General features: G+C 56.3%; 3 protein-coding genes and 1 non-coding gene across 8 annotated transcripts; 2 read left to right on the forward strand and 2 right to left on the reverse strand.

Annotated features, from left to right (window-relative positions):
- Positions 1-44: 44 nt before the first annotated feature.
- On the reverse strand, positions 45-7459 carry PSMB3 (proteasome (prosome, macropain) subunit, beta type, 3). The gene is made up of 6 exons (XM_004684268.2): positions 7357-7459; positions 6857-7041; positions 4209-4316; positions 2334-2511; positions 744-838; positions 45-157 (listed from the first exon to the last, which is right to left on the reverse strand). Exons 1-6 carry the CDS (start codon positions 7357-7359, stop codon positions 109-111), a joined length of 618 nt encoding a protein of 205 aa, XP_004684325.1. The 5' UTR covers positions 7360-7459; the 3' UTR covers positions 45-108.
- Positions 7460-8252: 793 nt separating this feature from the next.
- TRNAN-GUU lies at positions 8253-8326 on the forward strand. The gene has a single exon. It is a non-coding gene; the product is annotated as a tRNA-Asn (tRNA).
- A 3492-nt stretch (positions 8327-11818) lies between these two features.
- PCGF2 (polycomb group ring finger 2) lies at positions 11819-22569 on the forward strand. 5 transcript variants are annotated; one of them, XM_012726505.1, is made up of 11 exons: positions 11819-11856; positions 16984-17141; positions 17346-17496; positions 18077-18173; positions 18457-18512; positions 18650-18700; positions 18913-19021; positions 19179-19233; positions 19320-19418; positions 20397-20477; positions 20928-22569. In XM_012726505.1, the coding sequence occupies exons 3-11, from the start codon at positions 17385-17387 to the stop codon at positions 21303-21305; spliced, it is 1038 nt and encodes a 345-aa protein (XP_012581959.1). In that variant the 5' UTR covers positions 11819-11856; positions 16984-17141; positions 17346-17384; the 3' UTR covers positions 21306-22569. The 5 variants fall into 5 exon arrangements, with proteins under 5 accessions (XP_012581959.1, XP_012581957.1, XP_012581958.1 ...); XM_012726502.1 differs by lacking the exon at positions 11819-11856 and adding an exon at positions 13438-13554; XM_004684269.2 differs by lacking the exon at positions 11819-11856 and adding an exon at positions 13439-13554 and having other exon boundaries at positions 19323-19418.
- Positions 22570-22715: 146 nt separating this feature from the next.
- On the reverse strand, positions 22716-25517 carry CISD3 (CDGSH iron sulfur domain 3; the record flags this gene model as incomplete). The annotated part of the gene is made up of 3 exons (XM_012726048.1): positions 22716-23113; positions 24753-24872; positions 25323-25517. Coding segments are annotated over 3 exons (495 nt in total), but the record flags the coding sequence as incomplete, so codon positions are not given.
- Between the last annotated feature and the right edge of the window lie 5 nt (positions 25518-25522).

The raw sequence follows: 25522 nt of genomic DNA on the forward strand, positions 1-25522 counted from the left end.
TGCAACTGCCCAGCCAAGAACACAGATGTGTGGTAAAAGACAAACAGGATGAGAGAAAAACTTTATTTAAAAAAAAGAAAAGAAAAAGAGTGGTTTCAGGGAACAGTGTTAGTCCATGCGGGCCTTCAGTGTCCTGGTGGTGATTTTGTCCTTCTCACTGTAGAGGGAGAAAGTCGGGAAGCGTTTACACCCATCCAGACTGCGGAACAAGCAGCTGTCCCGCCAGCCTGAGACTACCTGTACAGGTGCATCACTGTCGCTTGTTTCCTCAGCCCCCACCCTGCCCCCGCAAGGAAGGGGAGAAGAACGGGGAGAGGAGAAGTGGGGAGGTGCTGGTGAAGGCTTTCTCAGACCGAACCACCCAGAGTGGACTGCAGGACTGAAGCATGATGTCCTCTGGAGAACAACAGGCACTCCCCAACCCCCGCACAGTTAACTTGGGAAGCTCCACCCCAGTGAACATAAACTTGGGGTGATAAATTCTGCAGTAGCTGTGCTGTGGCTCTCTCCACATGTATCCCTGAGCCCTTGGGGACATTGAGGAAGGAAAGAAATGTCTTTTCCCTCTCCAAAGGGGAGAAGACTCCGGGGGATCTGGGTAAGCTCCCTGCAGCCATCCCTGTGAGAATGGGCCTGCCATAAGCACCCTGGCACCTGACTAGGGGGTTGGGAAGATTGGGTCACTGTGGGAGAGGGGCAGGCTGACACCCGCAGTCCCTACACTGCCCTCAACTGGTACTCACATGACGTGGACGATGACTCCCATGCCGGATACTGCGTCCCGGTCTACAGCATTCAGCATGGCTTGAGAGATGGTTTCAAACAGGTGTTCTGGATCCTGCCAACACAGAAGTCTTTCAAACCCCAGGCTCTGGACCCTCACTTGGTCTGACTCCTGACTTTCTTCTAGACTCAAGGTCTCCAGTGCAGGCGCCTCCAGGTCTGAAGCAAGGAATGGTTCCCTGGATCTAGTAAGTCCCCTCAACTCACAAGGAAACAGGAGTCTCTAAGGGAGAGTAGAAGGACTCCAAACTTGACCTTCCTCCATTATCCAGCAATGTCACCTCGGGCAAGTCACATGTCCCTTCACTAAGTCTCAATTCCTCATCTGTAAAATGGGAGGACATCTATCTAGCACCTACTTGCTTTACTAGCTATCACTCCCTGGTGTCCCAACAGGTATCTCAAAATTTACCCTGTTCAATCACAAACCTTGTTTTCCCAAACCAGTTCCTTCTCCTATATCTAGTGTCTTGACTGGCTAATCAGCTAGACGTCCTCAGTAGCTCTAAGTGGCCTGGTCCTCTTTTTTTTTTTTTTAAAGATTTATTTATTCATATAGAACTGGGGTACAGGCCAGAGATGCGGAGGGTTTGAGGACCCACCAGAGACAGAGCGGGGAGCGGAACAGGCAGATGGACAAAGTACACTGCTGAGGGGAGCAGCGGGCGGGTCAGGAGAGGTCTGCCACACCATGTGGTCACCTCTGGGGCAGGCGGGAATCAAACTCATGCGGAAGTGGCTTTAGCTTCTCAGTGCTGTGTTTTAACCCGCTGCGCCACCAGGGAGGGCCCAGCCTGGTCCTCTTTTCTCTGGCTGTCTCACCCACCTGCTCAAAAGTCAGTACCTTCTGCAGGTGGTGACAATAGTCTGTCACATCCACCTGCATGTTCTGGTTCCTGGGGCTCAATGTCTTTGACACCATCCAAGGAAAGAAAATTGCAACTCCTGGGCATGGCCTTCAAGGCCCCTGAAGTCTTACTCTCCATCGCCACCTCTCCCGCCTCAGCCACAGGGAGTGCTCTCCAGCCACTGTCCACACCAGCCCGCCTGTGCGGTTTTTTTTTCACCACAACTCAAAGTAGTTCTATCACTCCTACTGTATAGCTGAGGGAATGGAGGTAGAGGGGTAAGGTGACTTACTCAAGAACATAAACAGAAGCTCCACCCATGTTTTAGATTAGCTGGCACTAGCTCATGCCAGACACTGCTAGGTGGAGCTGAGTTCCGGCCTGGCTGCAGCCTAGCCTCCAGCCCAACACCTGTGAAAGGTTTGCTCAACATATGGAAGTGAGAACCTGCAAGCCCAATGTGAGGCATTATTTGTGAAGTACCTGACTGGGGTCCGCAAGAAGAAGGCTCTCCTCAGGGCCAGCCAGCCTGCACCAAGGACCTGGCAACGGAGTTCCTGAACCCCCACCAGGGGCTCCACACTGTGGCTTTCTCTCCTGCACGCTTTAACCTCCCGTCACCTGCCACACAAGCATGCTTGCCTCCGAAGGCCAGGGTGAGTATTTCAGAGCCCACCATCTGCAGGAAGGCCACCAACTCACCATGTTGGGCTCCCAGAGAGACTCACACATCCCATACATTTGCTCAGCGCAGGTACCACTGACCACAAAGTCATCAGTCACCATGGGGCAGCCGATGAGGTCTAGTGAGCAAATGAAGGGCTGAAAGGTCTTCGGGTCCAGCCCAGCAATGACTGGCTCTGTGTAGTAGGGGCCGAACCTGTGGGGGCGAAGAGCAGAGAGAACCAGAACTCAAATATGCCTATTCAGCCAGGCCCCAGCCAGACCCAGGGAGGGAAGTGGAAGACCTGTCCCGGAAGATCCCCTTTCCCGTAGTCAGCTTCGCTAAACTCTAGTCTCCCTCTCTCGGCATCTGCAGTTGTTTAAGACTTTTTTCTGTCTCTCACACTTAACCTTCATATCCTTTAACCCCTGAACCCCTTCCTCCTCAGGGAGTTTTGCTTTCTTCCTTCTTCTAATCCTGTCACCACAAATTCATTCTCTGTGCATCTATACCTTTACTCTTTTAGAACAAAGATGTCACACCGTTTATAGGAACAATTAAAAACAAAACACTATGACTAAGTGATCTGGTTAACCCACTAGTTTATGGTTTAAAGATGACCAGACTGGGTCCTCCTTGCATGCGAGCAAAGGACAGTCAGCCTGTCAGAAAGGTGCTGTAGGCCCTGAGCTGTCAGCCTCAATCTTGAGGCTCTCTACGCATAAAACACTCAAAAACTAATGCCTCCTCCACAACAGAAACGGGTCGTCATGTCATGTAAAAGCTCTCCCTGAGTTCCTTGTTTTTCTCTCGCCCTCAGTAATTTCTAATTGCATGACCTTAAGTCATGCACAGTAAAAAAATAATTCTCAGGAAAAAACCAACACGACTCAAAGGCAGGGGAAGGAGCTGGAGTAGTAGGGTGCTTCTCAAAATAGATCCCTCCAGATATTAAATTTCTTAAAGTTTTCATTTTGTATATTCCTCTCCACAGACAGGAAAATCACCTGGGTCACCATCTTTACCTATAGCAACCTAAGTTAAAAGCTGCACTTCCAGTCATGTAGATGCCTATTATTGCTGAAGCTATGCCTGACTTTTCCTTTGGTTTCTCACAGAAGTGCCAGCAAGCTTTCTCCCGGGCCTGTGACACATTTTCTCCTTTAAAAAGAGTTTGTATACAGTTCAAGCTAGTGAATCCCTACATCAGTTAAGCTTCTGGAAAACCAGTGATTTCACTAGGGCCAAGAGAGGAGAAAGCTCCTAGTTGCAGCAGCTAAGATTCCAGAATTTTCCAGGTCTGCCTTCATGTTGTGTATTTTTCTTACTTTCAATACGAGTCATTAAACGTATACTTAAACTTGAACATATATAATGTTACAAGGCTTTTCTCTCCCATATAAGTCATTTTAAAAGTCTTGTTAAGCCATTCTCAATTGGAGATGTTGATACCTGTGGCTACCGCACATGGCAGACAATTGACAACTCAGATACAGACATATACCTAAAAAGTGTAACCCTTGTTTTAATGTTTGTATTTATTTATTGGAGTAACATTGCATCATAGCTACGTAAGTGAGCACCACAGACGTCACCGTGTGCACACGCTACATTAAGCTCTCCAGTATGCTCCCCATACCACCATCCCCTTTGTCCCCCTTTATGCAAGGCATACTGTGAGATGCCTAGAAGTCAGGTCATCAGCTGTCTGTATTCCCTGCCCTCTTAAGTAGTCCTCTCTTTCCTGTGTAGTTGTCAGGCAGACCTGGAGAAAACAGATCCACAAAATAAGGACACTGTCCTACACAAAAGAACGAGAAGAGGAATCCCGTTTGTGGGCTCCTCTATACTACAGGTCTGCTCACTGAGTGAGCCCTCTGCATTCCCGGAGTCCCGGCTCTGCGTCCACTTACCGTTTCTCATACAGGAGATTGGCCACCATGCTCATGAGGGTATAAGGCTTGATCTGCCGGCCTTCCTTCAGTTCATACAGGTTTAGCCGGAACTTGAGGCGCTGAGCACTGTGGAAGAGGAGAAAAGCAAGTTAGTAAATCACTGCTCAGTGTCCCCCATCGAGTGTCCACCCTGCAGTCAGGAGTTATGTAGGGAGATACACAGTATCAGTCCTTCCTCCCTTCTTCATGATTTTCTCACCACAAGCCCAGAACTGTGAACATGTGATTCTGCTAAGCTTTGTTTTCTTTTTAAGATTTATCTATGCATACAAGAACTGGGATCTAGGTCAGTGGTGGGGGAGGGGGTGAAGAGGCTTCACCAGAGAGAGAGTAGGGAGCAGAACAGGTAGGCTGACTGAAATATACTGCTAGGGGAGCAGAGGGTGAGACAGGAGAGGTCTGCTGTGCCATGTGGGTCAGCTCCCTGGCAGGGGATCGAACTCATGTTGCAGTGGCTGCAAATAGCTTCAAAGTGCTGTGTCTTTAATCCCTGCAGCACCCAGGAGGCCCCTCTGCTAACTTTTTTGCCATACTTTGTTGGAAGGGAGCAAAGAGGAGTCAGTAGATTATTCTTGACTCTTTGAGCAGTAATTTACATACAATAAAATGCACAGCTTCTCTATGCCTACCAGCAAATGTGGTCAAAGCAGCTACGACTGGGAGAGTTGGCCTGGGCAAAGCCTTCAACCTCATACTTAACTTCTCTATCCACAAGGTGGGACAAAATAAATCACCAGGTGAGATCACGCTCAGAAACCTGCACAATCTTTATGTGCATTAGTAAGCAGCAGTTGTGCTAATAACTGGAAAGCACCTAAGAAAAAGGCTGTATCCTTCAGTGCCATCTCAGAGCCCCAGAACAGTTCCCTGGAGGGAACAGACAAATGTCCTATCTGCTGGAGGCTAAGTAATGAGTCACAGTACACCTGAACAAAGAGCCTCAGAAACAACAGTTGTGGGCCCTCTGGTGGCGCAATGGGTTAAACTGCAGCATTATGAGCTGGCTACAGCCCACTCACGCCAGTTCAATCCCTGGCAGGGAGCTGACCCACACGGTGCAGCAGATCTCTTCTGTCTCTCCCACTGCTCCCCTCAGCAGTGTACTTTGTCGATCTGCCTGTTCTGCTTCCCGCTCTGTCTCTGGTGAGTCCTCTCACCAGGCCTGTACCTTAGTTTTGTATGCATAAATAAATCTTTAAAAAAGAAAAAGAAACCACCATAGTGCTTCTTAAGGAGAGGAAACTGAGGCAAAGTTAGAAATCACTGTCCACAAACAAAAAAGCCACCTGAAGAAAAGGAAGTGGTGTGAGAAGGGCAGGGACTGGAAGAAGGAAGGCTGATGGGGCCTTCACACTGACAAGAGCTCTAAGCTCTCAGCTCTGATCCCACCAAAGCAGGGAACAAGGGTTGCTTGGGTTGTTGGGTCTCAGGAAGAACTCCTAAGTTGTATGCTCTTGAGACCTAGGGCACTTCTGGGAAATGACAGCATGTTTTCTGACAAGCTTCCACCAACATTAGTAAACTAATCTCTTGATTTGAGACCAGGGACTACTCCTCCTTCCTTGGGTCACCAGCTTCTTGGAAGACATGTTGCCTATGACTACATCTCCCCTTTGGAACCTTTTCCTGATTCTTTCTCTCTGGCCTTTCTCCTTCCCCAACTACTCAATACACAGTTCAGCTCGTGAGCTGCAGCTTCTTTTTTCCTTCTCTATATATTTTGTCTCCCCACAATCTATTCCCATAGATTGAACAGCTTACCAGAGCCTCTATGGCCCTGAGACATAATCTCTAGATCCTAACTACTTGCAGAGTTTTCTACGTGGCTTGCCTTGTCTCCTCAAAACTGGTGTCAAAGTCATTACCTAATCTTGACACTCGTCCTAATTTTTGTGTCAGTCAACATACTCAAACCAGAACAGAAACCATCTTAAAAGACACACACACACACACACACATACACACACACACACACACACACACACACTTACTTCTGAATTGCCTAATACCAGATGCCAAGGACTACCCAGATTATTCGCAAGGTAAAGAAGATAGGCATCCTGATCTTGATGAATGACTCTCTGGCGTCACAATATCCAAGCAATCAGTAGGCTGAGGAACTAACTCTCAGAAGTGCCCTGTCTTTCATACCCTACCCCTACCCGGACCTTAACCCTCACACATGGGCCAGCACCATAGCTACCCATTTCTGTCTCCCGTCTCTCAAATCTGGTAGTTACTATCCCGCCCTGTTCTCACTAGGCCTGAAGTCCCTTAGGGACTGAGTTCAGGTTCTACCTTCAGAAAAACCTGCCCTGAGGGGTCCTAGTGGCATCTTGGGAAAGACACTCTGAGAACTTCTGCTTCCTCATCAGCAAAACAGGGCAACAACATGGTAATGTCATGAAGAGGATTCAATGAGTGCACAGCTCATTTCCACAGAACCTGACACATACCCAGTGCTGGCACAGTTGTGAGGACACAGCTCTATGTCCGGTAGTCACTAGCATTGCTTGGTGACATGACGGACCACCGGGTCACTCAAGACACTAGGCAAGGCTGGTCCAAGAAAGGCCTGGGTGTGTACGCGGAACTCCGACACTTACACGGTCTGGACGTCGGTGGCGAGCCCCGCCAGGCCGATGTAGAGTCGGTCGCCCATGGGAAAGATCTTCTGGAAATCCGTGGTCACCATCTGGGCTTGGATGCCGAAGCGCCTGTCGGCAGCTATGGCCACACAGTTTTTCCCCTTCATGGCCATGACGGCCCCTCCGTTATAGGACATAATAGACTGGGCAGACAGAGCGGAGTTCAGCGCGAGTGGCAAACGCGGCCATAGCCCCTGGCCAGCTGACCCCGGCTCCCGCACGCGATGGCCCCCACTCTAGGGGCTCCCGGACGCCCTGAACTCCAGCTCTGAGATTAGCTGTGGGGCTTCAGAGAGCCGCACACCCTCCCTCGGTCCTCACGGCGGTCCGCTCCCCTTCACACTGAAGGCACTCCTTCAGACCGCCAGGCCCTCTCCGCTTCCTGAGCCTCCACGAAAGCCCCCCGCCCCCCGCCCCCCGGCGTTCAGCCCTCACCCCCGGCCGGGTCCCCATCTCACCATGATTGCGTTTGTGTTAAAACCTCCAGCGGCCACAACCCCAGCAAGCCGGCTCTGACCCTCACCGCGCAACCACCCTCGCTGCTTGCTCCCTATTGGCTGAAAGGCTGACCCTTCCGGGGAACTTTGGCTTTCTACTGGCTGCGCCTTCCTGTCAGTCACCGGGACAGGCCGTTTGGTTGAGAAGCCAAAGCCGAGACCGGGAAAGAGGCAAGTGGAAAGTCACTGTGAGTGCGGAAGAACTGCCGTCGCGGTGCATGCTGGGACCCGCGGGCCGCGTCTGGGGGCTCCCGAGAGCCAGCCTGGACGTGCCCGCACGTGGGCTGAGGCGGGAGGCTGCGGGCTGCTCGCCAGGGCCGCGCTGTTGCTTATGCACACTGGGCGGGCGGGGCGTCTTCCCCCTGCAAGCGTGTTTCATTTATTCATCCCAGAAATCCTTACACCAGGCGCTATGTTAGGCTCTGGACGGTCACTGGCTTAGAACGATATCAGATACTTAGGAGGCGCCCATTACGCGTATATTCAACGATGTGGGGGTGGGCGGAGGCGTCGCGGGTATCCTTAAGCCCACAGGGGTTAAGCTGCAAAAGAGAAGTTTGAAGCCCGAAGGGATTTGTGCTCTTTCGGTCGTTCAGCATACCGATTTCTCGTATACCCAGTCTCAGAGCACCCCAACAGGGTCGTTCCGGGCTTCCCCTCGTCTAGATTAGATCCCGAGGAAGTCGGCGCCCACCTCTTCGAGAGCCAATGAAGGACAGGGGAGCATCCGCCTCCGCCCTCGCGGGGGTTGGGACCCTTTCCTTGCTTCCCAGGAATCAAACTCTTATTTTCACGCCTGCGCAGACGCAGACTCGCTTCCATTGACTCGGCTTGCAGCCACCCCAGCAGCTATCACAGTCTCTGTGGCGCAATCGGTTAGCGCGTTCGGCTGTTAACCGAAAGGTTGGTGGTTCGAGCCCACCCAGGGACGCTCTCTTTTCTGCTCTTTATGAAGGTGAGGGCGAAAAAGAAAAATATCCTCATGGCGGAAAAACCAAATTTTGTATTGAAGTAGCAAAGAAAACAGCTTTCCTGCAGTCAATCAAAAAGTCGTTGTGGTGGAAAATTCTTGTTCCATCAATGATGGGATACTGTGTCTGGTTCTTCACTCTACCACCTCCTCCGTCCCCACCTCCCTTCCCAAGCTGGATTGCTGGAAAAGCAGACAGCTTTTTGTCTTAACTGGGGAATACGTCTTTCCTAGGATTAAAAACGAATTTGCAGAGGAGGCTGGACAGTTTTCCATTGTCTACCTCAATCGATGTTACAATCTGGAAATACTGTCATTGGAAGGAAAGAAAGCGCGACAGACAAAGGCAGAGACAAACTGAGGGTGAAGAGAAAGGTGAGAAAGGGAGAACACAGCTGTGATATACAGAGGGAAAGACAGAAAGGAACAGAGAAATAGGCGGGGTGAGTGGGAGCAAGACCGGGAGAAAACGGAGACAGGAAAAATAGAAGCATTTAAGGAAAACAAAAACAAAGCATATTGTTTTCTAAAAATACACACAAGGAAGTGGAGAGGAGGATGGAGAAATAGAAGCAGGAACTAACAAAGGACATTGTTTTGAGGGAGAAAGGAATAAAAAGGACACAGAGGTAAAGGCAGAAAATCTCTAGAGGAGCGGCCCTCTCCTACTATTCTTCCAGGGGCTCTTACTCTCTTGAGAAACCAAGTAGCTAGTGGTGTGTACCAGAAAGCATTACCTAGACCCCCTGTGTCCTTCCTTCTGGGAACTTCTAGTTTGTGACAGACACAGTGGCTCTTTTGAGGAGGACTTGTTGGAAGATAGTGTGAAATACCACTAACACAGACTGGGGAGAGAGAGTAGCTCTGGCAACTAGGGAGGTGCATTCCAGGGCAGGGAGGGTTCCACCTTTTTTTGAGGTTCTAAGCAAAGGACTCTTTCAAGTGGCTCCTTTCCACATTTGGTCTCTTCTTAAGAGTGGACTCAAAGAGACCTCTTTCAAGGGACTCTCCTGGGTCACTCACTCTTAACTGGTGCTCACACAGATGGGTGAGGTAGAGCAGAAGGGTACACTGACCCCGGAGCTAACGAGACAGACACCCTCTGTTCTGCTCCACCCCAACCCCTACCCTCCCACCCCCCAACAGCAGGCAGAAGCTTCTTCTCATCAGCCGGGGGTCCTCCGGATCCTCTGTCTACCGGCAGCGTTTGACGTTGACATGTAACAGGTGCTTCCTTGTTCAGAAGCCAGAGAAAGTTAGATGTGGCCAAGGTTGGATCAGAGGTTCCTGACCAAAAAGGCCACGGATGTGGGGACTGGTCATCCAGGACAGAAATGACTAAAATGAACAAAAAGTATTAGGGTTGCTGGGGTCTTCTGCATGCTCCTCGGCCTTGCGGTTTGCTGTTATGGGCAGTTAATGGTCTAAGGAAAGAGCCACAGGACACCTAGACAAGCACCGTGGCCTGAGCAGCAGTCCAGGATGAACGAACGGGTCGAGGCAGGGGCTCAGCCCGCTTCCTACTAGCTGAAACCTCCACCCCTGTCCCGCAGAGTCCCTGGGTGCCCTGACGAACTGTGGGTGACACTGAGATTTTCACGAAACCCCTACAAGTTTTTCCTGCCTGGGGTCTTCTACTAGAAAGGAGTGGTAGACCGGGAGAAATCGCACTCGCTCCCCGCGGGACGACTGGGGGACAGAGGCGGAGGTTCAAGTTTTCTCGGGGCGTGGCCAGGGTGCGGGAGACTCAACGGCCCAGGGACAGTGGGCGTGTCCGCGGCAAACTCCGGGTCTCCGCTTGCACGGACTGGGCAGCAGGTTACCGGATCCTGGGGGCCCTTCTCCCGCGGGTCCTGGGACCACCCCCTCTGACGGAAATCTCTCCCGCCCTCCTTCTTCCTCCCCGCCCCCATTCGGCCGTTGTAGACCGAAGGCTGAAGCCAGGGTCACTGGGCGGCCGTGTCTGCAGATCTCTTGGTGGCCGGCCAAAGGGTGGAAGCACTCAGCCCCCTGGCCCCAGCCTCGGGGCTGCCTGATTGCGAGAGGTGGGGAGGAGGCAGGCGCTCGACGCTGCCGAAGATTCATCTAATTCCCCAACTGGAGCCACCCACCCGCCGCCAGTGCGCCTAATGGCGCTTCTGGCCGGATAATCGGGCTCTTTGGAGCGACAGACCCAGGGGCCATCCGTAATAAATCTTGAATGACGAATAGGCGAATCGACCGTCCTAATGAGGCAGGCCCACGGTTGTCGCCGTAGCATGGAATCGATTGGCTTTTCCGGCGCCGGCCGGAGCCTCTCCGGCTATTCTAGGCCTCCCTTCTGCTTCTCGCCTCCCGGGGGGTGCTGTTGGCGCTGGGGAGCGGAGGCCGAGCGCTGGGTGGAGCCGGGAGCCACCAGCGGCGTCGGCTGGCACCAGCCGCCTGCGCTCTTGCAGGACCCGACCGTGCAGAGCGCGATCCGCGCACCCGCAGAAAATGAGCGAACCAGCGACGGCAGGGGAAAAGCGCGGGCCCACTTTCCTGACCTGGGGACTCATTTTCTAGTCTTCTCGGGCCTCTCCAAACCCACCGGGTTATTGTGTCCCGGGCCCAGAGCTGGAGTTGAGGTCTTCAGCTTGTGCCTCCGCCCCAGCCGCGCGCGCGGGGCGCCGGCCTCCTCACGGCCCGCGCGGAGACCTCTCCGCTGGCCTCTCCTCCCCGGCCCCAGCGCCTCGCCCCAGCCAGGCGCCTGGCTGAGTCCCCGGTACTGCGCTTTGAAGTCGGTGATCGGGCCGCCCAAAGGGTTAAGGGGCTGCGGAAGGCACACTCTTCACAGATGCAGCTATTAATTTTAACAGAGTGTCACTCAGAGTGAGTGAAAATAACCCGGGCGCGTGGCCGGAGGCGTCGCGTTCCCCGCCAGAGCCAGCAGTGCCCGAGGTCCCCTATTGCAGATGGAGCCACATTATCAACCGGGTCCTCATTTCACCGTCTTCCTAGAGCCCCCGTTAGGGGTGGGGATCGCAGGTTCTGGGGGCGGGGTGGGGGGGCGCACACAGATTTTGGGGGGAGGGGAGGGATTAGTTCTGAGAGTAACCGAAAAGAGGATTCATCTTCCAGGGTTAGGGACTACTGGGGAAGCGTGAGGTCGTGTCCTAGTTTGGGGGCCCCTGGGGGGGCAGTCACGTTAGCCTTCCTCCCCTCTTTCTCATCCCCTCTCTGCAAACACCCCGAAGGAATGAGGTCACGTGGGTGAGTAGTGGGCGGGACTACTCTTGTCTGGAGGAAAAAAGCCATTTTGTCCCCCACCACCACCCCGATCCCTCCCCTCCCCCTTCGTCCCCTCCCCTCTCTCCCTCCCACCCCAAGCTGCTTTCACAAACTCCTTCCTTACCATAGGTTTCTCCCCTCCCGCCGCCGGAGCGTGCGACGCGGCTGCGGCCCCCCTTCCCTCCCTTCCCTCCCTCCCTCCCATCCCCCCCTCCCCGAGACCCATCGGACCCCGAACCCAGGTAAGCCGACGCGGACTCCCTTTTCCTTGGCTCTCCCACCCGTAACCTCCTGGGGGCTGGAGCGGGGGCCAGCCCCTCTTGCTTTACCGACCTCTCTGGGAGGGGGAGACCAGGAGCCCGGCCTGCCGCTCGCGTCTCCGCCGGGTCCCCGCCGGCCCCTATCCTAGCTCGCCCCGTCCGCCCTTCTTCCTTTTTTCCTGTCCCTTTCCCCCTTTCCTCCCTTCCAAGATGGCCGAAGTGGATTTCCCCTTTTAGTGGTTTGGCGTCTCCCTCGACCACCACCTCTTTGTGCCGCAGCCTTGCTCCGGAGATAGCGGGGGGAGGGGGCGAAGGTCCGAGGCGGCCGAGAGGGCTGCGGGGCTGCGTGCTGGGGTGGACCTCTGCCCCGCGAGCCCTCCCCGCGGCCCGGAGCGGCCCCTGGCGCTACCCGGGTCTGGGGAGGGGTCGTTCGCTGCTTCCCCGGGCGCTGGGCGTCGCGGGCGCGCGAGCACTTGAAGCCTGGAGGCGAGGGACATGCTTTTTTGGTTGCTGTGGGGCCGGGGGAGGGCGCTCTTCGCTGCCTGGGTCCTTGTCCTCCTGGGCACCTCCCCCAGCCGGTCCCTTTCCCCCCATCCTAATACTGGGCGCCCCGCCCCCTCCCCGAACCACCTCAGCAGAGCGTCCTCCGGAACACCCCTCCTTGGGCCCCGCCGAAAGTTTGGCTCTAGGGAAGGTAGGAGCGGCCACCCGGTAACTGGGGTCCCTGATCCTCTGACCCAGAATTCTGGGGAAGCCAGGGCGGAGGGGGGAGAGTAAAGAAGGGGGGAGACTAATCGCGATGTTTTCCCTCGCCAGTGGAGGTAGGAGGGTCTGATGGGCCAGCCCCTCGCCCACTGGGGAGCAGGGCTGCACCCTCCTTCCTCGGACCCTCCTGCTCTGAGGGGATGGAACCCCCCCCAAACAGACACCCCCTGCCCCTCCTGTCTCCACGGTGGGCCCAGGCATGCCTCTCCCCCTCCCCCACTACCCCCTTCTGCCCAGAGTTGCTGGGGATGGCTTGAGGTGGGGAAGGAGGCCGCCTCGGGGTGGCCAGTGTGCCTGTAAATGTTGTGCAAGTGTTACCCCGCGCTTTGCCTTCCCCCGGCCTTTGTCTCAGAGTACCCCACCTCCCTCTGCCTCAGTCTCTCCAGGCTCACTGGAGGGGGATCTCCAGGTTGTGTCTCACACCTTTCTGATGCCGCTGTCTCTGGGGCTGGTGCAGTTTATGGGTTGCTGGAGCTAATCGCTCTCCTCCCTCCCCCTCTCCACTCTGTTCCAAGGTGTTAGTACTTGTAGAAGGAGCATAAAGCCAGCTCTGTTGCAGCTTTTTGGTGGGGACATTTTCCCAGGGGTTCCCTATTGGGAGCTGAGGGTTGAGGTCTTGAAGCTGACTTTGGAATAGCAGGAAGCAGACCCCAGGTGAGACCAGGGACTCAGTGCCCAATCCATGCCTAGCTGGAAGGGCTTCAAGTTGAAGTCTTGGGGGCTGGGCAGAAAGAGGGGGGTCTCTACTGCCCCTGGCCTTATCTAAGAGATCTTGGTTGATGAAGCTGTTGCCATGGGAATGGAGAGAGGAAGAGTTCCATCTTTGTGCAGGTCAGATGCTCACCCGACTCCTCCAGCCTCCAGCCCTCCGAGTGGAGGTTGGGGGCCGCTCTGCCTTTGTTGCTAGAAGAAGAGGTACGTTATAATTTACCCTGGGTGGACCAGGGATGCACAAAGGTTAGTGTGTGTTTGCCATTCTAGTTTCAGCCAGGGGTGTCTGAGTTGGGGCTTCTAGATGGGTGGGTATCTGGCAAGTGTGGGCCTGGCTCTGGTCTGGCTGTCTGTGTGATGGGTTGTGTCTGGCCAGTGTGTCTGTGTGTGTGTCTGGCCAAGTCCTGTCTGGCCGCGGTGGAGGGGTGGGAGAGAGGTATGATGTCTGTCTGGTCTGTGTGTTGTGAGTGTGAGAAACATGGAGGGGGGTGTGTCCGACTGGTGTGCGTGCGTGCGTACATGCGTGTGTATGTGTGTGTGTGTATACCTGGCAATGTGTAGGGTTTTGTCTTTGTTTGGTGTGGAGGTGGGAGGCTAGAGCCCAGTTTCAGGAGGCTGGATCCCTTTCTCCATGCTGGTGCAGGGGAGCAAATCCTTGTCCCAGCATTAAAAATGGGGAAGATTGAGAGGTTGACATGTCACCAGCCAGAGCCGGGCTCCCCCTGTGTGCACGGTTGAATGCACACAGCTGGGAGAGGAATGGCTTCTGGGAACACAGGGTTCTCTGGCTCACTGCTGCTGTGTTGCCTCAGTTCCCCTATCTGTACCTTGGGTGAAGCAATTAGCCTTTGCTCCTCTTTCTATTTCGAGGTGAGAATGTGTGCTGACGGTCTTGAGGGCAGACTTGCCCCCCACCGCCAAGGCTCACTGAGTGAGTGGCGTGAGTGGTCTCCTGCCAGCTGTGTCCTGCCACCTCGCACTGGCCTGGGCGCTGGCGTGAGGAGCACTGCAATGGGTTCTGGCGGTTTCTGGTTTTGGATCACCACGTGTTGCTGAAGGACCTTGGACGAGTCACTTTCTAAGTTTCTTCATCTGTAAAATGAGAGGATGGGACAAGATGCTCTCTGAGACTCCTTGTACCTCTGCATTTCTAGATACCTGGATGTGAACTTGAATAACTTCCCAAAACCTGGAGATTTGCTTGTGGAGGAGTTGGGCTAATCTCATTTGGAAAAAAGATGGAGCAAATAATTCGATAGCTGGCATCTGAGGGTGCAGCCGGGCCTCTGGGTTACCAGACTGTTTCTGCAGGGGAAACGGAACATACTTGACAGCCAGAGTCCTGAATTCCAGGGAGCTTCCAGAAACTGTTTAGAATGGTTTCTAGTAGACAGGGGTTTTGAGGAAGGAGAAAAGAAATGCCAGGCTTGGATGGAGGAGTTGTGATGGGGTGCTGGGTGCTGATCAAATGTCCTGAGAGCAAACCCCTCCTCCCCCCAGAACCAGGGGCCAGGAGCGAGTTTGGGGACAGAACTTGGTCCCGGTTGGGGGAAAGGATTGAGTGTGGGAGATCAGAGATCAGCACTTGGGTTCACAGCCAGTAGGTGGGACTGACCTCTGGTCTCGCTTTTCTGCTTCTTGGGATTTGTGTCCCTCAGATTGTTCCTATCTTCCAGTCTCTTCTTTGAAGCCATGACAGCTGGAGGTTCAGTCACCATCACCCCTTTTGCTCTCCTCCCACAGCACCCCAGCCAGTTGCAGCTGGGGAGTAATGGGGTATCTGGAATGTGGAGCCCTGATGCTGGGTGGGGGGGGAGATGGGGAGGGGGTGCAATGGGGGAACAGAGCTCCTGTTTACAGTTGTTCTTGGCACCTGCTGACAGGGCCCTGCAGGTAACCATGGCAATCAGGTGAGGAGCCAATCAGTGCTTCTCCCCACCCCCAGCCCCAGAGGTACCCATCTGAGGCCCCTGGGGATGCTGGGGAGCAGGCAGTGTAGCAAGGGAACTCATTTCTTCAAGGGGAGGAGGCACACTTCCTCCGCCAGCTCCCCTGCTCTTTCTGTCCCAGCGCCTGTGGGTCTAGACTGTGGGTCTAGAAAGCGGCTTGAGGGATCGTCTTGGTCTGCAGATGGCCGAGGAAGGGAGAGGGAGTTCTTAAGAGCAAGTGTCTGTTTTGAAAACACAGCCAGTGTGTGCTGAGGTGGCTGGGCAGCGCTCAGCGTGGTGTTTGTGCACTTACGTGTATGTCCGAGAGAGCCTGGAAGAAAGGGGGAGCGAGTGAGACTGATGGCAGCCTGGAGCCCCAGCACTGTGAGACCCAAGAATGTTTTGTCCCGACTCTGCACATTGGCTTGGGCGGCCGCAGACACCCAGGGCCGGGGAGAGGCATGGGGTGCCTTTGGGGGCCAGTCAGCCCAACACTCCCGACAGCTCTCCACATGCCCAGCAAGACGATGCTCAAGTCTGTTCTCCCCACTGGATGGTTGTGATAATATTTGGGCTTCTTGCCAGGAACAGGTTACTATGGAAACCACCAAACAGTGGAGTAGCCAGCGAGCCTCCTGTGTAATTGTGAAGGGGGATCGAGGCGGGCAGGACTGGGGAGGGCTGGCGGGCCCCACTGGCCGCCCGTGTGGGGCGAGATCCCCTTTCCTTCCTCAGGCCGGGCTGCGGGGTTGGGGCCACTGTGTCCCGCTGGCTGCCGGTTCTCCGTCTGCCCGCAACTCCAGCTCCATGTCTCTCCCACGTGTCTCTCATCTCTTTGGTCTCTGGCCAGGCTCCCTGTGCCGCTGGTGGCTGTTTGGGTCCTGGCCAGACTCATCCTGGGGTCTCTATAGAAACTGCTGATCCCGGCTGTGAATTTCTGGTCCTAGAAAACCCAATGTGGTAGCTTTAGAAAGCCTCTGGAAAGGAGAGGAGGGCGTGTGTTGTAAAGGAGCATTTGGGGCTTGGCCACCCTCCCGGAGCCCAACCCGTGGGCTTTTACTCTGGGAAAGAGGAGGGGCTGAGGCGGCAGCCATCCCTTCTAGGTGCAGATTCAATTTTCATACCCAGAAGTGAGCGCCTCAGTCGATCCAGAGCTGGGCTTCACCGGGCTCCCTGGACAGCGCCTGGCTGGGTGCTCGGCTGGGCTGGGGTCCAAGAACGTGGCTTTAGCAGGCATCTCCAGGGGCCCAGCCTGTTGTTGCCCAGCAAACAGCCCCTGGAAGGTGTGTGCCCCGGGGCATCTGTGCAGTGGGCTCTAGGGAAGGGCCATTACCTGCGGGGCCCAGAGCTGAGCCTGGGGTCAGCTAGAGCAGCATGTGCCCATCTTTGGTCATGTAAAAAGCGGCCTCAGTGCTTCGCGCCTGAGGACCAGACCTGGAACCTGCACAGTCAGTAGTCCTGGGTTTCCAGGGAGCGTCTCCTGGGGCCAGGGCTCGCGAGAGCCCGCTGGACAGAGGTGGGTGCCCTCCGGATCCTAGGGCAGCTTGTGCCCACCCCGTTTCTGGGCAAGGCCTCCTGGGAGGGGGTGGGACGGGGAAGAAAGACCAAGTCGGGACCTTGCAACTGGACAGAGAAGGTGAGGGCTGGGATGATGTATTCTTTGCTAGAGTACAGGGCCCTGGCTTCTTTATCCGTTTCCTCCTAGCTGCCAGCACCCACCTGAGTAAAGGTAGATTGAGATCAGAGATTTTGAGCACTCTGCTCTGCTCTCTTCCATCTTCCCGCTTGCCAACATCCTCTGGAGAGGTGTGTAGCGGTACTTCTTCCTGTGCGCTAACCCCAGTCTTCCTTGCTGTTCCTGAGGTACGGCCTGACCTTGTTGCCCAAGGTTGGGTGAATCCCCAGAGCCCGCAGCACCCAGTGGACACTCAGGGCCCATGTATGGGCTCATTTGGCCTGGAAGGCAGAGAGGAAGGGCCCAGGACTTGGGGATGTGCTGGGGGGTGGGGGTGGGGGGCAAGGTGGAGAGGGAGGGGCTCTTGAGCTGATCTCACTGTCACTTTCCAGGGTGCCGCTCCCCAGCCCCCTGCCCCCCACCCCGGCATCATGCATCGGACCACACGGATCAAAATCACAGAGCTGAACCCTCACCTCATGTGTGCCCTGTGTGGGGGGTACTTCATCGACGCCACTACCATCGTGGAGTGCTTGCATTCCTGTGAGTTGGGTGGCAGGGCGGGTGGCCTTGGCAGGGGTTGGCAAGATGCTGCCTGGGTAAGGTCCGGCGCAAACCCAGACCCCCGCCCTAAAGATCAGACACGGTGTGTCTGGTGGGCTCCCACGTCACGGGGCTGACCGGAGGGGAAGGGCAGTTTCAGCTGAGCTGTTGAGTCCGGGGACTGTCTTCTGAGATCTCAGTTTCTCCTCGAGTCGCGGCAGCTGAAATTGTACCCCCCGAAGACAGAGTTGCCCCGGGTGGCAAGGGGGCAGGGGTCCCGGGAGGTCAGGCTGGCTCTCGCTCTGGACTCCTTGGGAGGGGGTTGGGACTCGGCTCATCTTCTGCTGCTGGGTGCTGGCCACTACCACGCATAGGTGCAGGACATCTGTCCCCTCCCCACCCTCCAAGGAGGGAGGAGGGGTCGCTTGTTATTGGTGTCAGGCAGAGCAGGTGGGGCTTGAACGACCTGAAGGCGGGGCAGGGGGAAGAAAGGACACCTGATTTGGAGTGGAAAGTGTGGGGTTGGCCCTGGGCTATGAAGGGGGCTCTGATTCGCCTCCCTCTCTCTGCACCCCTCAAGTCTGCAAAACCTGCATCGTGCGCTACCTGGAGACCAACAAGTACTGCCCCATGTGTGACGTGCAGGTCCATAAAACACGGCCTCTGCTGAGCATCAGGTGGGCCCAACACTGCCTCTCCCGCCCGTGCCAGCCTGACTGTGCCAGCCAGAGTCCCTCCGCCCTGCTTGCTTCCTGGAGCCGAGGTGGTGGTGGGGAGCGCTGGCATGTGCCTACTTTGCCTCCCTCCTGAGCTGCGTGCATATGGCTGAGCGATCCTGGAGGGGAACACCCTGCTGGGACCCCAGTGCCTGGCCCTGGGGCTGGGGAGTGGGCAGCAGGGTTCCCAGGCCGGTAGAGCAGGGTGCATGGTTGCTGAAAGACCCTGCCCATTTTTCCCCAGATCTGACAAAACCCTCCAAGACATCGTCTACAAATTGGTCCCTGGGCTTTTTAAAGGTATGGACAAAGAACAGTACAAACAGAACACCCCCAAACTGAATACACAAAAGTGCCTATATACCTTTCCACTTACTGCCTACTGCCCCCCACTTCCCAGCCTGTTGCTCCCCGTTCATCCTGCTTCCCTCTTCCAGATGAGATGAAGCGGCGGCGGGATTTCTATGCAGCTTACCCGCTGACGGAAGGTGAGCGTGTTTCCCGCGTGTGTGCGCGCGTGCGAGGCCCCAGCCTGGCATCACGTGACCAGAGCGGCCAGACCCAAGGGCTGGTGCGCTGGGCTGCCCATCCACGTGGCGCCCCGGGGTGGCTGGGCTCAACCCGCTGAGCCCCAAGCTCCCTGGGTGGGGCTCCTTTCCCCCACCCTGGGCCTGCGCCTCAGCGCTCTGTCCTGGTGCAGTCCCCAATGGCTCCAACGAGGACCGGGGCGAGGTTCTGGAACAGGAGAAGGGGGCTCTGAGCGATGACGAGATTGTCAGTCTCTCCATCGAGTTCTACGAAGGCATAAGGCAAGTCTGGCCGCGGCTGGTCCCTTTGGGATTCTGGGCTGGGGTTCCTCCTCCCATATTTCCCTGGGAAGAAAGGGGTGTCTCTGGGGGGCTTCTGGGTGTGTGTGAGGGGATTCTGCTTGCTCCAGAGATCTGGAGCTTCCATCTCATCCCCCAGGGACCGGGAAGAGAAGAAGGGCCCCCTAGAGAATGGAGATGGGGATAAAGAGAAGGTGAGTGTGGGGGACTGCCCAGGAGTAGGACGTGGGCTGGGAGAGAGTGCCGGGGTGCACCCCAGTCTCGAGTGCTCCTTCCCTAGCAGACAGGGGTGCGCTTCCTGCGATGCCCAGCAGCCATGACCGTCATGCATCTCGCCAAGTTCCTTCGAAACAAGATGGATGTGCCCAGCAAGTACAAGGTGCGCACTGGGTCCTTGAGACAAGTGGGTATGGGTGTGTCTCACAGTCTGTGCCTCTGAGCCATTGTTGAGGTGGCTGGGTGGCGCCCAGGGCCTGCGTGGTTGTGTGACTGAGCCCAGCGAGAGGATAAGGGAAAGCAAGGACAGGGCTTCTGCCTCTGTAGAAGTCACTGTGCAGAGGTGCATGGTGCCAAGATGGTGTGCACGTGCCTGTAAGTGTGCACACATGCTGCACACTCAGAACTATGGCAGCGGTGTATGCAAAATCCTGGGCCTTGTCTGGGGCCAGCTGTCTGAAGGAAGGCAGCCTGGGATTCCAAAGGAGCCCTAGGATGTTGCTTCTCCAACTTGAATGCACCTGTGATTCCTTAGAGATCCTGTAAAAATCTTGGTTCCGTAGAGGCAGAATTTCTAGCAAGTTCCCAGGTGCTGCTGCTGCTGCTGCTGCTGGTCAGATCAACCACGCTTAAGCCCAGGGCTCTACGATAGCGGGTCCCAAACTTTGCCACATGTCAGAGTCCCGTGAGGAGCTGTGAAACCCGACTCAGTCACCCAGGCAGAGTCTGTGCGTGTGTTCGAGCACGCAGGAGTTGGCTTCGCTTTAAGTGGGTACTGATGCCAGAAATCATCCGCGGTGACTTCACCCTGCAGCACGGTGGGAACTAGGGAGCCTCCTGGTCCTGCCGCCTGGGCCTTTCCTTCGCTCATTGGCTCCTCTGGGTTCTGCCAGATAGGAGGGAACCGGACAGCGGTGTGGCCTCTTCTCTGCATCCCATCTCCCCTTGTGGCCCCCCAGAGCTGGAGTTCTGGTGGGACATCTGAGATAGTCAAGTCCCCTGGAGCAGTGAGGGTGCCCGGCAAGAACCATCGTCCCCACCTCCCCACTCCCCCAGGACGCCCGGTTTGGATCCTCTTTGCTTACAGCCTCGGGGTCAGGGCACTGGCCAGGGTCATGGCGGCCTTCCTTTCCTCCTCCAGGTGGAGGTGCTATACGAGGACGAGCCACTGAAGGAGTACTACACCCTCATGGACATCGCCTACATCTACCCCTGGCGGAGGGTGAGCTGCTGGCAGGGCCGGGCCGGGGAGGGACTCGCAGGCCCTGGCGCTGCCGCGCGGCTGCCGTGACCACGCCGACTCCTTGCTCTAGTCACGGTCCAGCTGTTGCCCGGTGAGCCGAGCGTGTCGAGGTGGCCTGCCACACGAGGCCAGCCTCCGGCCATCTCTCTCTGGTCCCCTCTCATGCTCAGAGCAGAACAGAACCCTTTGGCAGATGACGCGCCCGGACTGGGTCTGCAGGGAGTCTGGTCTTCGGGCTCCCTCTCCTTTCACTCAAGTCTCTGGTCTTCGCGTCCTTTCTGCCGCTGGCCTTTGGGTGTCCTGCCCACTGTCCCTGGGTCTTTCTCCCCTCCGAGGTTCAGACCTTGCTTTCTTCCTGTTTGGGGCTGGGGGTGAGGTTGGGTGGCTGTCTCCTTAGCCTCCCTCCTGATACCGCCCCCCTCCCTGCAGAACGGCCCTCTTCCCCTCAAGTACCGAGTCCAGCCGGCCTGCAAGCGGCTCACCTTGCCCACGGCGCCCACCCCCTCGGAGGGCACCAACACCAGCGGGGCGTCCGAGTGTGAGTCTGTCAGCGACAAGGCTCCCAGCCCTGCCACCCTGCCGGCCACCTCCTCCTCCCTGCCCAGCCCAGCCACCCCCTCCCACGGTTCTCCCAGCTCCCATGGGCCCCCAGCCACCCACCCTACCTCCCCCACTCCTCCCTCCACTGCCAGTGGGGCCACCACAGCTGCCAACGGGGGCTCCGCAAACTGCCTGCAGGCACCACCCTCCACCAGCAGGGGGCGCAAGATGACTGTCAATGGAGCTCCTGTGCCCCCCTTGACTTGAGGAAAGGGACCTTCTCCCTCCTTCCAGCCATGTCTCTCCACCCCTCCACTTTTTCTGGACCCCCTTTTCCACCTCTTCTACTTTCCCCAGCTCCACCCACCTTAGGGGTGGGGGGTGGGTTTTATAAATAAATCTCTATATATATGTACATAGGTAAAACCAAATATACATACTTATTTTCTATGGACCAGATTAATTTAAACGCCACAGGAAACAAACGTATGTGTGTGTGCGTGTGTGTGGTGGGGTGTCCATTTTTAGGGGGTTTCGTGTAATTTTCTCTGCTCTTTTGGGGGTGCCTGGAGGCGGACTGGAGGAGCTACTGGAGGCTTGGTGCCACTCGGCATCCTCCAGTCTTCGAGGCAGGTGGGGTGTTGGGCGGTTCTCAACAGCCCCCAAAGCTTTAGGCGTAAGTCTCAGCTGACCTTATGGGGTCTTTGTTTCTCCCCCACCTTGGCTGCTGGCCTGCCCCAACTGGGGCCCCTCCTCCATTGTTGAATGTCCAGAGAATCCCTAAGACAGTGCCTTTTACCACGCAGCTTATTCCCTGGTTCTGAGGAGCAGGGGCAGTGGGCAGGTGTCTCCCTTTCTTCCTCATTCAGTGCAAACTTTGCGCAAAGAATAAATAGTGCTGCCCTCCCCCTGCCCCCACCCCCAGTGTGTGTGGCCTTCGCATCATTTATCTGTATCTGGCGGGAGAGAAGACTGAAGCCCTTGATCCCACTGTGGCTTTAGCACCGCTCCGGTCCCCTGCTCCCCTGCCCCCTTCCCAGGAACCCTCAGGAGCAAGGCTGGTGGCAGTCTCACCTGGGGACCTGGAGGGGACAGGTGGAATGGGGCTGACCTTGCTAAGCACAGACCCCCACATTTAAGGCAACAGCCCTCCAGTCCCCTCCCCCACCTCCAGCTGTGGCCAAGTAGGAAAGAGCAAAGACAGAGACAGGTAGAAGCACAAGAGCAACCTTTAAGCTCTGACCTCAACTTCCTCCCTCGAGGTCGAAGCCCCACCCGCCAGGGGCAGACCCCAACACACCCCTGCCCACCAGTTTCCCTCCAGTGTACATAATCACCTGGGGAGGGGCTGAGGCAGGACACCGCAGCCCTGGTGCTGGGTTGGGAGCACCCTCCGCCTTTGTTTGCTTTGTCCTTTGTCTGAGGTGCTGACTGTATCCGCCTGTCCTGGGGCGTCTGTCTCTCCTGGCTTTGTAATAAATGCTGCATACTCTCCGAGCCTGTAGTTCTTTGGGGAAGAGGGGCAGGGGCAGGGTGGTGGGGCTCCTGGCACCTCCCCTGGGGAGGGGGGTGGTGTATGGAATGAACCTGCACTGCCCCTAGGGGGACCTGTCAGGTGTCCTCTGGCCCCACACAGGGAAGGGCCCAGCCTCGTACCAGTGACAAGCAGGACACCGCCATGGGGCGAAGCTTATTTAATGCGTCACAACAGCCAGCCTTAAACCGGGCTCTGTGCACTCAGGCCCAGTCAGAGAACCTGGGTGACAGAGGACAAGTTCTCGACAGGTCAGCTGTGGGTACTGGGTCCCTCGATGGCCCTTTCTTGGGCTCAGCATTCCATTTCCTTCCCCACAAAAGGGGTGCTAAGGCCCCTAGGCTGGGCAGCAGCCGCCTTCTCAGAGCGGAGAGCCCACTTCTGCCTTCTGCACCCGCTCACTCCTGTGGGTGCCATCGCAGTAGGGGGGCTTCTGGGTGGCCTTGCAAGTACAGAGGGCCACTGTGCGGGTCTCCTGGGCCTTGAACTTGAGTGGAGATAGGCCCGTGCGTTGGAAGAAGTGTGAGCCGTCACAGAAGGGCTGGTGAGAGAAAGAGAAATTAGAGACCCAACCCCACCTGCCAGGCTGGGCAGGTCTGGGAGTACAGGGCTGGTTTAGGGCTCAGGCTCTTGACCATGGCTGAGGGGGTTCACTAGGAAGGGCAGAAATGTCCGAGGGAATAAAACATGCATGGTTACGAAGTTTGCTTGCAGTGGGTAATCGCTAAGTAGGAGACTATCGCATTAGTCTCTGGGGGACCCAGAAGGCCTGACACAAGAATGGAATTTTCAAGGTGAGCCAGGACCTTAGGTATCGGCAATGCTTCTACCAGTCAGGTGTGTTGATTTTAGCAGCTGAGTCTCCACTGGTTGATCAAATCCATCTGCTCCCCCACATTCTGAAGGACCGTGGGGAGGAGGCCTGTATGCCTCATGGTGCTGCTTTAAGATTGGGATATCAATTTTGTTTGACTTGGGGCATATTTGAGGGAAGGGCTGTTCCCAGAAGGCAGTATGCCTCCCTGAATGGTGCCCTGGTGCAGGAACACACCCCTGTCCTGAAGCTGTTCAAGGGGAGGTGGGTTGATGGAAAACGATGTCTAGAGAAGTCCCCAAATCTGTTAGTAGCAAAGCTGTAGCCAAGGCCTCTTGACCATGAGGTCAAGGTGAGGTCAAAAGAGCTGACTGAAGTGCACAAATGAAAATCAGGCCTCTGTCCCAGGGGAGCTAAAGCCAGGGGGCACCCAGTGTCTACCTTCGCTAGGCCCCACCTGGCCTGGGTCCCCTTCGCAAGCTCCACCTGTGAGCAAAGTCTAGTGCAAATCAGATGCAAGGCAGAACTAGGGACCCCCGGCTGGTGGCAACACACAGCTCTGAGCAACAGGCTGATTGCTCAGCTTGGAAGGAAAGGGGGGGCCCAGGGGCAGGCTCCTGCTGGGTCCAAGGTCCCTGGGGCAGAAGGGAGCTGGGGGCAGGCAGTGAGGCAGAGACTGAGTGTCAGCAGCCAGCAGGAAGGACAGGGCAGCTGCGAGAGGGGAGGGCCCTCGGCAGGCAGCAGAGCTCTGCAGGACAGGCTGAGCAGAGTCTTCCCAAAGTTGGGGGCCAAAGTCCTGGAACTTTTAGCTCAGATGCTTCCTGGAAGGAGGGAGAGAGGAGAGTGTCTCTGGGTGCTTAAGAGCAGGGAGCCGGAATGCCCTTATGAGGTGAGCACCAGAGAGGAGGTCCCCACTGCAGTTTCTGTCCCATCTCACCTCAAAGGCAGGTTAAGACTGTTAGTGGTGCTGACCCCAACTCCTCTGTGGTCTCTCAGGTTTGGGGGAGGCAGGGGCTCCCAGGAGACACGACTAAGCTGTCCTCAAGCAGGGGTGTTGATGCCAATGGGAAAGGGGAGAGGTCTCCTACCTGCTCTTTTAAAAAATTATTTATGCATACAAGAGCTGGGGTGCAGGCCAGCGGTGGGTGCAGGCCAGCGGGGACGTGAGAGGGTTCACCAGAGACAGAGTGAGGAACAGAACAGACTGATCTACTGAAACACACTGCTGAGGGGAGCAGCAGGTGAGACGGAGGGTCTGCTGCACCAGGGTCACCTCCCTGGCCAGGGCCAGGGCATGCTGTAGTGCTGCCCACAGCTTCACAGTGCTGTGACTTAACCCCTTGTGCCACCAGGGAGGCCCCCTCACCTGCTTCTTGCTTCGGCCACATACACACCACCTGTAGGTTTTTCCAGCCACCAGTTCCACTTTGATGGGTGTTTTTAGGGCCACCACAGACTTAGCTGGGGATCTGGGGAACCACCGGGCCTGTGGCAAAGATGACAGTGGGGGTCAGTCCAGCCCAGTCTAGCCTATGACCTCACCCAGGTCCAGTTTCCCATGCACCCCAGTCTGTAGCCTGGGAAGGCTGATCTGATGCCACCCACAAGGGCACTCCCTAGCCCAGGAAAGACACAGAGCCTGTTCCAGACAGGGAAAGATTTCCGGCCCATGTGGACACTCAGGTTTCAGCTGCAGCACACTTCCCTGAGAACCCCTAGTGCTGGGCAGGGTCAGGGCTCCGGTGGCCAAAGCTGGGGTGCTCCAGGACCAGTGTTCCCAGCGCAGCAGCCTGGCGCCCTCTGGTCCACCCTCCTCTCCAAGCAGGCCCCCGGGAAGCTGGAGTCCCAGAGGCAGCGCTGACCTTTTCTGCTCATTTCTCCGGTCTTTACCAGCGTTTAGGGGACTAGTGGAGGGAAAGGGAAACGGGGCGCTTACCAGCCAGGAAGAGATGCCCCGCCTGTAGTTCGGCGTCTGCAAGGCACGCAGGCCGTCAGGACACGGACGTTTGGAAACATGAAAACAGATCAGAGCAGAGCAGAGGCCTTCCAGGGGCCGTCCCCGGGAGGGAAGGGTCGACGGGGCTGGGGCGCGGAGGTTTCCCTCCCGGGGCCGGGAGGGGCCGGCGCTTCGCGGGG

Source organism: Condylura cristata, unplaced genomic scaffold, assembly GCF_000260355.1.
Source record: "Condylura cristata isolate star-nosed mole 26May11 unplaced genomic scaffold, ConCri1.0 scaffold00017, whole genome shotgun sequence".
NCBI classification, from domain to species: Eukaryota; Metazoa; Chordata; class Mammalia; order Eulipotyphla; family Talpidae; genus Condylura; species Condylura cristata.